This window comes from Condylostylus longicornis, unplaced genomic scaffold (genome assembly GCF_029603195.1).
Source record: "Condylostylus longicornis isolate FDR11 unplaced genomic scaffold, ASM2960319v2 ptg000113l, whole genome shotgun sequence".
Classification (NCBI taxonomy): domain Eukaryota; kingdom Metazoa; phylum Arthropoda; class Insecta; order Diptera; family Dolichopodidae; genus Condylostylus; species Condylostylus longicornis.
The window spans coordinates 902,730-920,879 of record NW_026578081.1 but is presented as its reverse complement, the minus strand read 5'-3'; the positions used below and the strand labels follow the sequence as shown (position 1 = coordinate 920,879).

Genomic DNA, 18,150 nt, shown 5'->3' with positions numbered 1-18,150 from the left:
TACGCCATTTCGTTTGGAAATTACCTCAGAACGTCCTAAAAATAGACGTCTCCATTTTCAACAACCTTATTGCTGCCTGACTGTCCGTGAAAATGTTGATACATTTGCATGATGATATCACATTGTCCGCCATCCATTTCAATACCTCGTTTATTATTCCGGCAACCTCCGCCTGAAAAATACTGTAGTGATCTGGAAGGTAAAAAAAAATTTCTACATTAAATGTTTTGGATTAGACTCCTTCCCCCAACCATATTATTTAGCTGGGATCCATCTGTGTAGAAGTGGATCGAACTGCCCTATATGTTAACGTCATCCCTCCAGATTTACCTATTTGGAAGCGAGATCATATAAAAACTGGTGAACTTTCAATTCTTGCTCTATTCCAACTTAAGGGTAGTATTTTGAAATTGCCAATTTTTTGAAAAATTTCTTATAAAAACCAAGATAATTGATTTAGTTTCTCAAAAGTCACGGAAACTGCCTTTCTATAAAATGTTGTTAAAATAAGGAAAGAAATTCCTGTACTGCAAATTGAAACACTAAAAATATTAACAGTTTGCGAATTAAAGTTACTAATTATAACATTTCTTTCTATGTAATCACTTTTTCGAACAAAAGTTGCAAAAAATTGGCTGGTTGTAAATTTTCATCTAATATTTTCTTGAAAATTATGCGGATCATATCAAATTATTTCTGATTCTAAGTCTAATTTTAACGGGTTTTTCAGGAAATTTTCTCAAAAATTTATTAATTTAAAAAAATGTACCCCTAAAAATATGCAATCATAACAATAATTTTTGTTTAGTCAGTTTAGTATTTTTGGAATACTAAACATTCGTATATTTTTTTTTCACTTTGCTTTAAGTTCACTCATTCTAATCACTACACACAATCTAGTTACTACTTGTTCATTGTCATTCCTTTACTCGCTTTATTTGAATAATGACGATTTTATTCAGAAGTCCAATATCCGCATTTTGCGCTTCTGAATAATGGCTATTTGTCTTATCGATATAAATATTCTTCTTTATTTTATAACAAAAATATAATTTTAATTATTAATATAATTAAGAAAAAATTTACGATTGAAATTCGTATTCCTTATATAAACATAATACACCCAAAATATCTATAAAAATAAAATATTTAATAATCACCAAAAACCAACCTACTTTCAGGAAAACCATAATTAACAATGTGGATTGTTAATGATCTTTTAGATCCACTTTTGATTTTCTTACATTTACACAAACTCTTTTTAAATATTTGCAAAATAACAATAAAAAAGTGAAAAATATTGCTCTATTTTTTTATCTTCCTTTATTTACAAAAATCATATAAAATCTGCCATGCTGAGTTTATATAAAATACAAAAGAAATTAAAAAAAAAAATGAAAACAGAAAATAATAAATAAACAATTATAATAAAAGATGCTTGGTGACTATGCAAATATTAGCAAAAACAACATGATATCTTTAAACTAGAACGCGGACTAGCGCTAACAGAGCTAACCCATTTATTACAACAAATATAAAGAAAAATGATGTGATTTATATCACTCTAAAGAATAAAAAGACACCTGTTGTACACACAAATGAAATTCTATAATATAAGAGTGTACGTCTGTAGTGTTGTATAGGTAAAAGAAAAATTCTTTTAAAAAATTTTGTTTTTTGTATCAAAAAAATTTTTTTTATATTTAAAATTTTTTTTTTCATTATTGTCATAAGCTTACGTATATTGTGTATTCTCAGGCGACGAAACTTTAACGAAAAGAATTTTTGTGATTTTGAAACATCGCATCGCATAGCAATCGTCTACTGTTACAATAGTACAAACTGAAATATTTGTTTAGTGAAAAAAAAATACGATCCATATTTAAATTTAAATTTCAATTCTAGAATAATATCAAGTGTACGTGTAATATTATTCACCTGAGGGTATGCAAATTTATTTTTTCTTAAAATAAGTATGAATAGATAAAGTGATAAAAAGCATTATTCTGCCAAAATATTGTTTAAATATTTACACATTAATGTAGATATTATGCATTTATGGATTGTAAAAATTAAATATTTGCAAAATAAATTGAAATTTCATTTAAACATTTTGTTGAAAAAGAAAATGATTTTATTCATAACATTTTTAACAATATATTTTATTTATATTAGAAGTGTGTTAAACTTTATAGTTAAAAATTAATTTTTAGTTTTAACCACTATTTTGCATTTTATTTTATTGGGTTGTCAGAAAGCGGAAATAAAGAAATTTTCTTAAAATATTTTGCGTATAGAAGCAGAACAAAACTGGTCAAATTATAATTAATAATTTTCACATGTACACATGTGAGTATGTACATATGATTCATATTAACCCATTAATGACCAAATTTTTTTGTAGCGATTTTTTCTTTGAATCTTTGCTACAAATCTTTGCTAATGTGAAAAACGTTTAATTGCTAACTGTTTATCCAAAAATTTGAACTTTATACTAAACATATGATTTGCAAGAAAATGTATATATTGCCATCGTGTCGATTTTAACTATAGTTTTAATTCAAGAGTTTGGGAATTTATTTTCATATGTAGCCGAACATTAAACTTAACTATAATTATCGACTATATTGCTTTCTCAATGAATCCTTTAAAAAATTCTTAAATGTCACACAAAACGATCATTCAATTCATAACCTAAGGGGTTAATATAATTTTGATAACATAAGGTATTCAAAAATATGAATAAAATATTATTACTGTCATTAATATTACTAGTGTTATATATAGTTGTGTGTTGGAAAAAATTTCTGACGATTTTCTTCATTAATGGAGGATTGCATTTCTATGTTGATTATTTATTTATTTTTAAATTCATTAATTTTTCAGTTTGATTCCAGTTTATTATCAGTCTTTAATAATATTTTTTAAATTTTGGTTATTTTTTCGGAATTGTGGTTGAACATTAATTTAATTTTATTGTTAGCAAGTGACATCGAACAATCAAAATTAATCCTATATACTTTATTCCCTAGCATCCCAACCATAAATTACTTTTATATTGCTTGATTTCAATTAAAAATAACTTAAAATATTACTAAAATTTAATTAAAATCAGATCTCTTTAAACATTAATATAAAATTTTCAAATATTTCACAAAATAATATTATGCAAAATATTTTCTCCCAAGTGTAATTATTATCAAAATTTTGAAAGTGTTCAGAATTTGTAAGTTGTAAAACAATCGATTTTTTGCTTAAATATTTGTCTTAAAAGTTTGATGACCTATGTAGTGCAGCTTTTAAGTGCACACAATATACCCAATATTTCCAAAAATAAATTGGTAATAATTTAACAAAGAGTGTACGAAATTTGAATAACAAGTAGTTCCCTTAGGAGTCTTCACATTTTGCATATTGTTTTTATAAAATTATCTTAAATTCTGAAATTTTTATTTGAATAGTGTGTAAAGCAACATGTATGTAAAAATAAAATTCACTTAGAAGATTAAAATGAAATGCCATTGAGAAATGAAATGACAAGCTCAAAAGATATTAAAATTTATTGTAAAGTTATTGGAATATGGAATAAAATTCATAAATCGATTCCGAACTATCACACAATAATCAAGAACAAATTTTGAGATTTTTACATAATATTGGTAAAATGATAACTGAAGGTAATTAAGGCATTTCTTTCATTTTTTAATATAAATTTGTAGAAATTTTAAAAATATTTTAATTCAATTTCTAATGAAATAATTTTTAAAATTGGAATTTAAATTAAGATTTTGTCGCAGATGTTTCATGTGTGAAATTTCACACTAGGAAGAGCAAGCAGATTCTTTTAAACCTGTAAATAGCAACTTGTTTTAGGTAAAATAAAACATCTTCCTATTAAAGAACTAGGTTCCTCGTAACAAACCAATTGTGTACAAACACCTTATAATCTGGGGTTGACGATAATTTGATCTGTTTTGCCATATGCGACAAGTGGCGATAATATTGGACAACACTAAGTATTAATCTTTCACATCTTTTATAACATTATTCACATATTTGATATTCTCAGTCAATTAAAATTTTTATGAAATAAGAGCAATGTAAATTTGAAAGAATTTCTTACCTAAAAATCATGACTCTTAGCGATAATTTTCCTAAAATTTTTCGTCTGTTATAATCGAACGCCTATTGTTCTTCTTAACAATGCAAAAGTAATCCATATTAATTATTTGAATTATATATGCGTATATATAAATTACATTTTCTTAATAAAAACTGCAAATACAACTTGACTCGTCTGTCTAGAAACAGGTTCTATTGTTAGAACACTAAGAAATAAATGCGAATGAATCTTTAAGAAATGAAATTTTAAAATTTAATTGAATTGAAATTGAAAGAAAAAATTAAATAGAAAATGATCCTATTTAAATATTTTAATGATTTCAATTTACTTTTTGTAGAACACATTTAAAAATTTAATTATATTCTACTCTTGTATTTTTACCCTTATTCAATATTAAAGTTTCAACATTAAGGATTCCATTATTTAAATATAAAATCAACTAGTTGCTAGTACATAAAAACTTTTACAAAGAACTAACCTTCATGCTCATTATATATGCCTTTCCTGTTAATATTTTAATTATTTCAACTTCCAATTATGTTTCAGTTCTCTTTGAAATCAAATTTACTTGTAGTTAAAAAAACAAAAACCTGTCATATTTGCCAACTTAATTAGTGAAATATTCCAAATTCTCTTTTACTTTTTTTTTTTTGTAATTATTTCGTAATTACTTTAGATTTTAGAATATAATGTTTTTGATTCTGGTAAAAAAAAAAAGAGTTCAATGACACAACCACAATACCGACAAGGCTACCTCATATTTACCCATATAACCACATGAAAATGATAAATTGTACTTTTGCCATAATAGTAAGAGATATTTTTTTTCCATTTAATCAACAGCACGCATGTTACACTCGTATTATAAATCCATCATATGGTGGTCATTAATGAATTTAATAATTCAATCATTTTTAGTACTTTTGTGATTATTCTTATTTCTAATTAAATTAATTAATTATGTATGTAATAAAAAATAACCCTCTTCCAAAAAAAACACAAAATCTCTTCCCATTATAAATTTAAGTTACTTAAGTCACATTAATATACTAATTAGGTTAAGTCCGAAAAACAAAACAACAAAAAACAACACCCACTAATGCACATAAGCTGTAATACGGCAAGAAAAAACACCTTACTACTTTGTTGTATACATACATAGAAAACTTTACAACATCCACAATCAACACTTTTCGCATATATGCAAGTCATAAATTCATTTACACATAAACTATGTTCTTTAAATATGTATGTACATATGTGTGTATACACAAATTTTTGATTGTTAAAATGGAAAAGTTTGACATTTTAGTTGAAAAATATAAGAGCTAATGTTAACGGTTGACATGCCACCACATAAATATCCAGCTCTAATATCATATTCATATATATTTAGTAGAGGGTAATAATTAACTTTTTAGCTCATTTAACAAAAAAAAATATAATTTTTTTTTTAATTTGTCCGTCTGCCTATCTGTGTCGACACGTGCCTATAATGGCTTACACATTTCAAGATAAATTGCTTAATTTTTTTTTATAAATACAGCAGAACCTTTATATAAAGAACACTCAAAATCCCATAAGTTTTGTTTTTAATACAGAATTTTTGCAATGAAAAGATATGAAAACGGAAAACAAAAATTACTGCTAAATAAATTGTTCAAAATAAAAAATAGCGATATTATTTTCATTTGAGGGTTCATTATATAAAGATTTTAATGTAATTTTTAATTAAATTGTTGTCTCTGAAGCAAAATTTTTTAATGATCTTCTTTTTCAAATTGAAAACTTTTTCCTTTTTTCAAAATTTTCTTAATTTCATAAGTTAAATATTTTACAAATTAGTAAATGTTATCAGTATGGTTCGACACCATAAAATTTTTTCTTAAAATTCCACCAATTAAAGGAAGACATAACATGAATTTTACATGCTACCATTCCTAAAATAAAAAAAATATATGACCGAAATATCAGTGATATAAAAATCATACTGGCCGCACATTAATTTTAAAGGAAATGTGCTTATATATTATAATTCATTCCTCTGTCTCGAATTTATTCTATATTTAAAAATCCACTTAAACCAATTCCATTAAAACAAAACATACAATTTTACAAACAATATTCATATATGTTAATATTATAATATGCTTACTAGGTGTACGTGTGTCCATGCATACAGATTATGTATGACATGACAGTATATATAGTTCCCGCTATATATACGAGTATATTAATGGCAAAAAGGGAAATTCTCGCTTTATGAGAAAATTTTATGTATATACCAGATAAGAAGTTTTTATTTCCGGTTTTGGTCTAATGACGATATTTCCGGTACCTATATAAACACTAAAACAAAACAATATGACTAGCGTATGAAAATAAACGGTAAAGGTGATTTAACACAAAAAAAAAAAAACAAAGCTGACAGTATGAAAAAATTTTCATTATTAAAGGCACAAAAAAACTTGAAATTTTTTACCAAAAAAAAATTCTTTAAAAAATTTTTTTTTGACGAATGGCATGAAAAAAATTATTTTTGAATTAAAAAAAAAATTTGGGATATTCTCGAAAATTTTTTTCGATATCAGCAAATTTTCTTCAATTTCGAATTGTTTGTGTTACTGGTGGTCGAAGCAAACATTTTTCTTGATTTCTTAAAGTTGGTTTCAAAAGCTATTCATTCTTGACTCACAATTGTCTAATTATGAATTTTCAACATTAAACTCTTCCTTTACCATATCTTGTAATCAAAAGCATCCCAATTATTAAAAATTTTAATATTCTATGGCATAGAGATTAAAATTTTTATCATTTCCATATTTTGCCAAACTTTATTTAATAAAATTTCAATTAAAATATTCAGAAAATATAAAAATTTTTGCATGGCGACTCAATTTTGTTTGTATTTTAATGTAGTCTACAAAAACAAAAAAAAGTATAGATCATAAAAAAATAATTTTGGTTATACAAATAATAATAATAATAAAAAAAACAAACATAATCAAATAAGGATTTTATTAAATTTCAACCCAATTCGTGAGTAACTAAGATATCGCCATTAAATTCTTTTATTGGGCACATTAAAAGTATTTTGTTCAACATTAAATTTATACTTTGAGTAGATTTATCAAGGATTGCGTGATTCTATAATTTATTGAATTCAATAAAACGCGTTTTAATAAAAAAAACAAAAATTCGGATTTTGATTTTTTTTTTTATTTATTCATTGAAAATTTTGGGAGTGAATTTAGTCAAATAAAAATCATTGATATTTTTACCAATAAAATTCTTCTTTTTCTAAATTATGAGTATATTTTTTCACTTCCCATATATAGAGAATAACAAAAATGAAAAAAAAAAATCTAAAATTTTTCGCACGAAATAAAGGAAAAGAATCACAGCATTTATGTGAAAATTTGAGAATTTTATTTTGATTTCATCATCCCTTCTTTAATTTAAATTTATATTTTTTTTTTTTTGATTATTTATTTATATTTTTATATTCTCTATCATTATATTGGATTAGATCCAACCCAAAACCAATATAATCAATCGTATTAATAAAATTTATGAATTTTCTAAGCTCATAAGTATACTGAATTTTAAATGAGCCCATTTTCTATATGCATTTATTATTATATATATATATATATATATATATATATATATTATATACTTGGTTATAATGACCAATAATTTATAATTCAATGAAAACTCCCCGACTTTAATTTGGTTAATTTAAAATTGATTAAAAAGTGATTTACTAATAAGAAAACGTTTGAACCCTCTTATTATATAAAATATCCTTAATGATGAAATTTATGTTGGAAAATCTTGTGAATACAAACTGTTTTAAAGGAAAATATACTTTTTTATCTTTAGATATTATACAACTTGATTTAATGCATTAGTAAACTGTTATAAATTTATAAAGCTACGATGAATCTTTCACAAATTATACAGAAAATTGGCTAACATTATCTTAATTTTTTAATAAAAACCTTATTCTTCTATAAGTAATTTAAATATAATGAAATTTTTCTAATTTTAGAAAAATACTTTAACGATATAAAATTCTAAGAAATGTTGAAGTATTCTTCTAAAAAGATACCATTTTCTGTTCCCAATATTGGCTCTATAAATCAAATATAGATTGTTCAAATATGTCCTCAAATCCTTGAAATAATATTTTTTATGCTCTTAAGTCTCCTAATAAAATTATCCTCCCCATATGAATATTTTAATTTAAATATCATTGTGTTATAAATTGTTGAGTGTTATTATTAAAAAAATTCTATCAGTTCTATCATTGTGCTAGAAACAAAAATAAATTTTTGATAAATTCGTAAAATGAAAATTTTTTTACCAAATATTTTTCTTCTTTAAATGCGTTCTTTAAATATTATCATCAAACTTCAAATATATTCAAATAAAATGTCTTTTCATCTTCTTAAAATCCTTTTTATCTTGAAACTTAAATACATACATACATAGTTATACATATATGTATGTATAAGAAACTACATAAAAATATTTTAATACCATATAAAACTTTCATTTTACACAAATAATATTTAATTTTTAGTTTCAAAAGAAAATGTCTTGCCTTTAAAAATAAACTTAAAATATTACTATAACTGTAACATAAAAATAAAATTTTATATAAAAATTTTTGATCTATGTATCTTTTATACAAGTACTTCAGACACAAATATACCAAATATTCCACCCTAAGAATAATACCGCAGCATCTCTGATTGACATTTAGTTTCGGAAAAATAATTTAGTTTGTAGTTTAACAATTTAAAAAGCTATTTAAATTACAAATTAAAAATACAACCTGTAGCTGTTTTTCTTTATAATTAATTTCTTATGAGAATAATAATAATGGAAATTCCTTCATACAAACTGCGAAACAGATGGATGACGTAACTATTAAAGGAACGAGTCAAAAAATTAATATTAATTTCTTCATGCCTTTTTATGCCATTATCCTGTCTGCTGTTAAGTTATTATTCTCCGGGTGCCATATATAATTGATAAAGTGTTTTTATTATGAAGATGATGACAGTAGTGTACTTCAAGATTACAATTATATGGCAATAAATTTCAATACAATTATTATATTTTAAATAATTTAATATTCTCAATTTATAATTTTTTATACTTAAATATTTTTATATTTAAATATTTTAGAAATTTATTATTCATATGCATTTGAATAAATTACATACATTTAGGAGGTATACAGTCCTCCTAAATGTATGCAAATTATTTTTTTGCTTATCTCTCTCTGAATATTTTCCATAATAACTATTTCTTTTAAAAAAATAAATATATTTTATATAAATTTGTATTATAATTGTTATAAGATAATTCAATTAAAATTGAAGGACCATTTGATGATATTTATTTTGTGAAGGAAAATTTGTATGTTCAATATGGTAATATATTTTAATTTTTTTCATAAAAAATAGATAATTATTATTTTTCAAACTCTAACCCCTAGTAAATGACAATATATTTACATCGTGTACATGAAAAAAGCTGCCAATTCTAAGTGTCTACTATGAGGTTTCTAAAATTGATTCGAACTCTAATTCCTAAAAGTTTACTAATAAGATTAAAATTCTTCATATAAATTTTCCTTTTTCATAAGGGCAAATAAATATTTTAATTTTTGTTCTTAATTTAAAATAGTGTTCCAATTACAAACTGTTATACAGTTTCCTATATTTCATCGTATCGTCATAGAAATCGTATCTTAATCTTATTTTGTCGCATTGTCTTTTGAAAATAGAAATTTTGATAAGGAATGCAGTCGAAATTAACAAAAATTGGAAGAGACAATTCAAATAAATTTGCAAAATTTTGAAATGCGGCTGAAAAATACCTAAAACCCAGTCTGTTTTTCAAATTTTTTAAAACAATCGAATTAATTTTTATTATTTTCATATTTTATTTAACTTTGATGTCTTCTACCAACCATATACACGCATATATATAAACATTTATATATGTATTAAAGTATTCAAAAAGCAACAAACTTAAATCATTTTAAAACTTAAATAAAAATAATTTAAATTATTGTCTTTTATTCGAATATAAATCCAAAGTCATTCAATAAACCTAAAACTGTTATATATAAATATATTATACTGTGGGAGTATTGACTAGTCAAATAGGCGCCATACAATACAAAAAATGCGACAAATCTTTATTTGTCCTTTAAGTGTCGTTATTTTGTATAAATTTATGTATGTACTCGTATACATTCATATAACATAAAAATAAATGTATAATATTGTTAGTGTATAACTAAAAATACTGCCTATCGGAATAATTAAGAAATACTATTGTAAAAAGATTTAAGAAACTTTTGTAATTTAAATAAATTTTTTGTTTTTCCTGTTGTATCGTTGATATTTGCTTTCAAGTTGGAAAATTGTTCAAGATATAATGAGGTTTTTCATAGAACGAATTTTTACTTGCCCATATAGTGCAATGGAAAACAGTATGTATAACAGTTTAAAATATTGAAAATTCAAGATAAAAATAAAATAATAAATATAAAACTCGTCCTTCAATTAAAAATTTCTTTATTATTAAACGAAATGTTTTTTGGCAGCAAACGTCGTGGTTAGTAAACGATATAGGTAAATATTTTATTTGTATTTTAAGTATAACTAATTATAATATTTATTATTATCAATTATGTAATAATTATTATTGTATTGTTAAAATTTTTGTAATTATAACAGTTTTTCATTGTAGTTGACTGAGCGAAAACCACAATTATGTGGTTTTTAATTTAAAATGAAAAATTACGAGATATTTTTTAACAGAAGTAGTTTTATAATTGTGTTTATCACTTAAATCAGTTTAATAATATTGATTATAACATTATAAGAATTTCTTTTATATAATACTACATTATATTTCATATATCACGGTAACTATAAACAGAAATTACTAATTAATTTAGTTGAGTCGCCCAAAGGTTATAATTTTTGAATAATAGTCGATAATGAATATAACATTCTTCCTTTTATTGAACTATCGATATGAAGCTTTTACAGTTTAAACAAAAATTTATAAAATATACGATTACCCGGTTTGAGGGAAAGGTTATTTGAAATGGTTATAGAAGAAATAAGTTTAGAATTGCTTGCATTTGTGCAGAACTTGTGAATTTCATTGGATTTGGACAAAGTAAGTACAGCATTCCAAAATATTTAATTCAATATAAATCATAAATCTCCTCACTATTTTGATTATATCAAATTAAACTCGTTAAGTAATTCGACGATAGCAAAAATTCTTTAATCTTCTTTTTAAAGTTTTTTATATTAGTTTTTCTTTTTACGCTCTCATATATAGCTGATTATAATAATCTCGACCCCTTAACAGAAATTCTCTAAGACGATAATGGAGTAAGACTCCTTCTTACACCTGATTTCTAAATCAAATGCTAAATTCATGATTGAATCTTGCAATAGAAGTAATATTTGTGTGGATATTGTTGTTGAAATGTATATGAATTTTAAAATAAACAAATTTCTATTGGAAAAACCTGAATACAGGTTTTTCCAATAGAAATTTGTTTATTTTAAAATTCTATAAAAAATTAATTTTCTTATATACGGGAAATACTAAAGATAATCATACCCTGCATAATATTCAAAGCTGTGCATTTTAACTGCAAGATTCGTAAAATACTTTGTTGTATTCTATTATTCTATCCTTATTAGAATCAAATTTATTTTCAAAAGCAGTCACTTAAAATAGAAATTTTCACCATCTTGCCCTTTAGGTTGGATCTAGACCAGGAAAAACAAAAATTTAATAGCATTTATTTCTATTTCATTTACACTACTTTTTTTATGTCAACTCAAGCAATATTTAACATTAAAACAATAGCGGATTAACGTTATACTCAGTATATATATATATAACCGAGTGCATACATTAAAAATTTTAATTAAAATTTGTAAAAAAAATAGAAATAGCACACTTATTCTATTTCAATTCAATTAACAAAAAAAAATTTTTTTTTTTTCAACAATGAAAAGTTTAATTACTTGAAATTCCAAATTATAATCACAAACCATAACCAAAATTTGAACCGTTTGCAAAAAAGCAAAAATCGTTCTTGTCCACAAAGCGAAAACAATGGCACATACATACATACTTTAATATACATACACATATTATATATGTGAAATAGAAAACTTTTGTTTCCAATCCAGATAAGTGAAAGTAAATTATAAAAATTAAATAATCCTTGAATTCTTTTATTCTCTATGACTCTATGTAAGGCACTGCACTTAAATAATAAATTAAAAACCATTAAATATAAAATATTTTTTATTAGAACAATTTCACTTGTACAATTTAGGTTTATCATATTGTTCAATTGATTTTCAATAGAAAATCCTTCTTGGTTATTATAAATTTCATTGTGAATAAAAGATCAATCATTATCAATCATTATAAATGTGAATTAAATGGTGGTTGTGTAAAATTTTCCCCTATACGTAATGATGAGCCGTGGTGGAATAAATTTTTCAAGTAAAATTCTTGTATATATATTTGTATATATGTATTTAAAAATATAGAAATGCATTTACAATTATAGAAGTGATTAAAAATAAATGAAAAAAAAAAATTAATTTTCTAGATTTCGTGATTCCAAGTAATTAATAAAATTTATTAAAATGCCATTTAATTGTCAAATGAACACGTACAAAGCAATTAAAGCAAAACTATTAATTCTTGTACATTTCTGAAGTTCTTTATTATTTTATATGCATTTTTATTTACATATATGCAATTCCGACAAAGTCTACATAGTAGTATGCTCTGATATCAGATATAGTGCTAAATTCTTGAAATCACAAAGTTGTGTATAAATTTATTAACATAACTTTTAGCTGACAAATATAAATTACGAAATAGGGGAGTTGCAAATTTAATAAAATAAATTGCAAAGAAAAAAAGTCACAATACGAGGGTCATTTATATTTCGGGTCTAGCAATAAAAAACAAACATTTATCATTGGAAATGGTTTTATTGTTTTTCAAAATACGTAATAACCTTTATTAATAAATTTATTTTTTAAAAGTCCCTTAAATTTTCTTAAACTTACTCTCTGTGAGTGATTTTTCTTCTATATGAGATGCTCAGTGCAATAGTGGGCTACTTGCAAAAATGATATTTCGAGTAAATTGCAATTGAATAATTTAAATTTTTGTAATTTTAAAGAAAATTTTTAAAAGGCAAAAACAAATTTATGTCAAAATGGAGTGAAAAAAGGAGTAAACTAAATATATTGAAAATATAGAACAATTCTTGAGGCCATTTACAGCTCTATTGAATATAATAACTCAGTTTTGCAAAAATGTTGGATAGGCCACTAATGCGCTGAGCCGCTCATATATATATATAGGTTCGAAAAATTTTAATATCTTAATTTAAGTCGTTGATTAAGTAAATTTTCACCCTTATGTGAAATCAAAATTGCACGTCCACCCTAACTCTGTATAATACACGTACACATCTTTATAAGAATACCTAACATAACATATCAGTTTCAACTCTATTAATTATAATTGTTAATTAATATAAGTTTTTCCCCCTGGTCAGTCCATATATTACTTATATTCTTCAACAATTTTCTTGGATCTTAGAATTTGTCTTAAAAATTATTTAATTATTTTATTAATATAAAAACCATCACTAAAATAAAATAAAACATTTAAAAACAGCAACAAATTTGTTAAAAAAAAAAAATTCATGCCTGTTAATAACATTAATGTTAATTTCCAGTAATTAAGAAAAAAAAAAGAAAAAATAATTTTTCTAACCTAATTTTTCAAATAATTGTGTGTTTTTCTTGCCAACATTTATTTTTATATAAATTTGTTAGTATATAAAATGTTTATTCAAAAATTACCACCCAATATTTTCAGAAAATAATCTAACATGCAATTATAACAATTTCATAAAGTTCAAATATTAACATACACTATAGTATATACTTTTTGAACTGTTATTATTTTTGATAACATCATATTTAAATAATAATTCATAAATGTAATATGTATATTAACTACAGGTACGATAATGCCTGTTATTGAAGACAAAAATTAAGTAAATAAAAACAGAATAGAAAAAAAAGAGAAGAGTATAAAATTATAAAATTTCTCCCACGACATTAACATGATATTGATGTAGTATTAGAACGTATTAAAATTGTTAAAACACAGAGAAAACTTTTTTACTATCTCTTTAAAATTAAACTTTACTGCTATGCTATTAAATACAAAATCCTATGCTACAAAATTTTGTTTTACATTATTATTATGTACACAAAATAATGTATAAAAGTAGTTTTAATGTAAGTAAGTGTTTTATCAGTGAACGCTCTAAAATTTTATTCTCATAAATATTTATTACTGTTGTTATTATTTTATTTTAACGAGTTTGTTATATAGTTAGAAGGAATTATGCTTGTTTACATGGTACGAGTATATGTGTGTTTGAATAACATGAAATAATTAAAAATCATTTTCCATGGTGTTTGATTTTCAATGAAATTTTTTATAAATTAATTTAAACATGCACATTTATTAACATATACATAAGTGTAAGTGCATATGCATTATAGATATGCAATCTACAGTAAGAGTTTAAAAAAATGTTATACATGCACAAATGAGCACACACAATCATAATATGTAAAATATTAGAAAGCTTAAAAGATTATTGTTATTATTCTTTTTTCAGATTTGTTGCATATTATTTTAAATATATTTTTCATGAATTTCCAAAAACCAAATTGTTTTCTATACTGTATTGTGGTGCAGTATACGGTTAAATTGTATATATGTAATGTTTTTTGACTTTTATTTCGTGTTTAAATTGAACCATGAATATTCGATAAAGATCAAGATTTATAGGTCACTGTAGACACATAAATATATTAGTGGAAAATTAAAATTTCTATATAATAGCAACAGTGAACTTAATTGAAATTTTTTTTAATTTTAATTGAATAAGCCTATATTTGGAAAAAATTTCATATTTTTTATTTATTTATTTTAATAAAATTTTATTTATATATACTTATTTGTATATATACATAGTAAATTTATATATGAATGCATAGCAGTGTAAAAATAATATTTGCCCTTTTATTTTTAGATTAAAAAAAAATATTGGCTCAACATTGCTCATTGTTCATTTAGAAAAGTGTTGTCAATTTTTTGATCTCAAACATATTTGAGCGACCTTTAAAAATCCTCTTTTAATTACTGTAAATGGTTATAGACAATTTACTAAAGCATTTTTGAAAGATAATTGTTACCATTTTTAAGAAATATGCCTGTCTGTCTGTCATAAACAGTCTTTGCAACCCTGTATGTCAAGTTCGGTTAAAGCGTTTTTTACGAAAATTTATATCAAAGAATATCTCAACGAAGAACGGCTGACCAACATTTCAGGTATTTCGGGAACCTAGAACTGGAACTTTACTAACTTTAGAGCTTTACTAACTCTGATTCTTAAAACAATAAGCAGTAATTTTACTAAAAATATCAGGACAAGAAAGATTTAAAGCTCTGTTTTAAATATAGAAGTCGATTTTACATTTTTATCATACCCGAGGAACCAAAGTTGATGAAATTTCTTGAAATTTCTTGAAATTTAATTTTTGAGTTCTGGTTGATAACGAAATTAACTAGAAAATTTTGCAGGTGAAATTCGAAATAAGTATTTAAAGTCAAATTTTCATATGTATATTCTTGTGGCAACCGTTAAAAGTTTAGTCGGCTCTGTGTTGTTCCTGACCTTTTTAAATAAAAATATCAAAACGTCAATACAAAATTTTTACAATTTCTCAATTTCTTAACCACAAATTACAAAATCATCAAATTCATACCATCATAACAGAAAATTATCAATTTTCGTTATTTATTAAGAATTTAAGAAGAAAAGTCTAAATTTCTAAATTTCAAGTTTCTTTATTTTTTTTTTGTTTGGATCTCATTTTTCATATTTAATCTTGATGCTTTTTGATGATTCCGATATTATTGAACACAACTTTTTTATTTTTTTCTTATGTTTTTACTCTGCTCCTTTTTGTATTATCCTTAAAGTCAATAAGAATTTTATATTAGAAAATCAATAATTTTATAACCGAATTTATAAAATATGAGCGAGCATTCAGTTTTGAAAATTCGGATAAAGAATAAAAAAGAAAATGTAAGAAGACAGATGAAAAAAAAAAATTCAATTTTGAAAATAAAATTTCCATGGCGTCGCCGTCTGTATATATACTGACATACATTTTTCTCCAAAACACGTAATATTTTTATTTTATGTTCAATAATAGTGTCGGTATTCGTACCATCGTTCCATCGTGTCAATAGCAGTGTCGGTATTGTTTTTGTTTTTTGGTTTTCTTAGTTTTCTTGAATTAAGATAATCCTCCATCTTTTTTTGGTAATAAATGTATCCATATTTTATAGATATCATCACTCGATTACTTTGAGAATGTTACAACTCCAAAAATGAAACTTTTCAGTTAAATATGGGAATTTTTTTTGTAGAACATTATACAATTACAAAAATAAAATCAATACTTAGGACAGAAAATAATTTAGTAGTAAAACATGTGGTTACGAGCAATAGCTGCCTAACTCTAGTATGAGTGGTTAATATACCTCAATTATCAATACCCCAAAGCTATGAACAATAATCAAAAATTAGACAATAATTTCAAAAATCTTGTCAATTATCTTATCAATTGTGAACTGTTGCGGCCTGCACTTTGTGACAAATACGTACAAATTAAAAAAATGTTTAACATCTTTGATACTATTAAGTTAAAAGTTTTTTAAAGCTATGGTTAATGGTGATTAAGTAAATTTTATAGTAAAATGTTCCAAAGAGCAATTTAAAAATTAATGAAGATTTCATGTATTAATTCGCACCGCACTGCTCCATATTCGCCGAATAATTTTATGAAATGTATAATAAATGATTTTGAAAATTTACAACTCCCTCATTAAATTTGTTATTCCAAATTAAATCATCCCTATAGTAGGTATTCATAACTATGTCATAATTAAATTTATCCTTATTTATGTATGTTTGTGTAAGAATATTATGTTTTACGGCACGTGTTTCGCCTAGATATTTATTACAATATATAAAAACCATGTGATAAATATTTTTATATGGGACTTAAGTTAAAATTATTCTGTAACTTTTTTATGTTTTTCACATCCTTTACTTTTGTTTTTTTTTTTTTATTTTGGAATACTATTGATTTTACATGGTCGATGGCAACTAATAGCAAAAATTTGATATATGTATACATATAAGAAAATTATGTGATAGAGTTTTGTACAATATATTGAACACGAAAATAAAAATTTGTAAATACCACAAAATATAAAATGTGCAAATACAATAAAAGTCCTTGTAAGTATTAAATTTCTTTTAATATTTTTTTATATTCTAGGATTCTCAATAAGGATAGAAAAAGTTTTCGATGTATAAGATTAAAATTTTATAGTTTTTTTTCTGACAATTTTTGCTCTATTTTTCTCAGTTTCATGTTAAATTGTTTCATTCAAGTTCTTGCAAGAATATAGGCATTTAACTGCTTCAATTGATTGTCTAGAGAGTCTAGATAGAAAAGAATTTTTCTTCGTAAACTATATATGAAAATTTATTCGGGAATCTTAATTTGGTTCTGTGCCACGCTAATATACGATAATATATGATTTTGAGAAATTCGCATAATAACTGGCACATTGATAGTTTATATTTGATTTGAGAATTGCGAGCATTGCATTTCGTTACCTTCATAATTTTTGAGATATGGTCAAATGCTTTTTAAAGAATTTAAAAATAAAATTATTCGATCTGGTTCTTCTATTGTTGACAATGCTGAAGTGTAATGCAATGAAAACCTTCGCGAAGATTCGGTAGCCAAAGTTGAATTTAGTTCTTA

General features: G+C 23.8%; 1 protein-coding gene across 1 annotated transcript in view; it reads right to left on the bottom strand.

The window, feature by feature from the left end:
* LOC129614595 (probable serine/threonine-protein kinase DDB_G0282963) overlaps positions 1 to 16,622 on the bottom strand; it is an 86,265-nt gene extending 69,643 nt beyond the window's left edge. The window contains exon 1 of the mRNA XM_055529299.1: positions 16,537 to 16,622. Coding sequence (XP_055385274.1) covers positions 16,537 to 16,622 — 86 coding nt within the window. The remainder of the gene's footprint in view (positions 1 to 16,536) is intronic.
* Between the last annotated feature and the right edge of the window lie 1,528 nt (positions 16,623 to 18,150).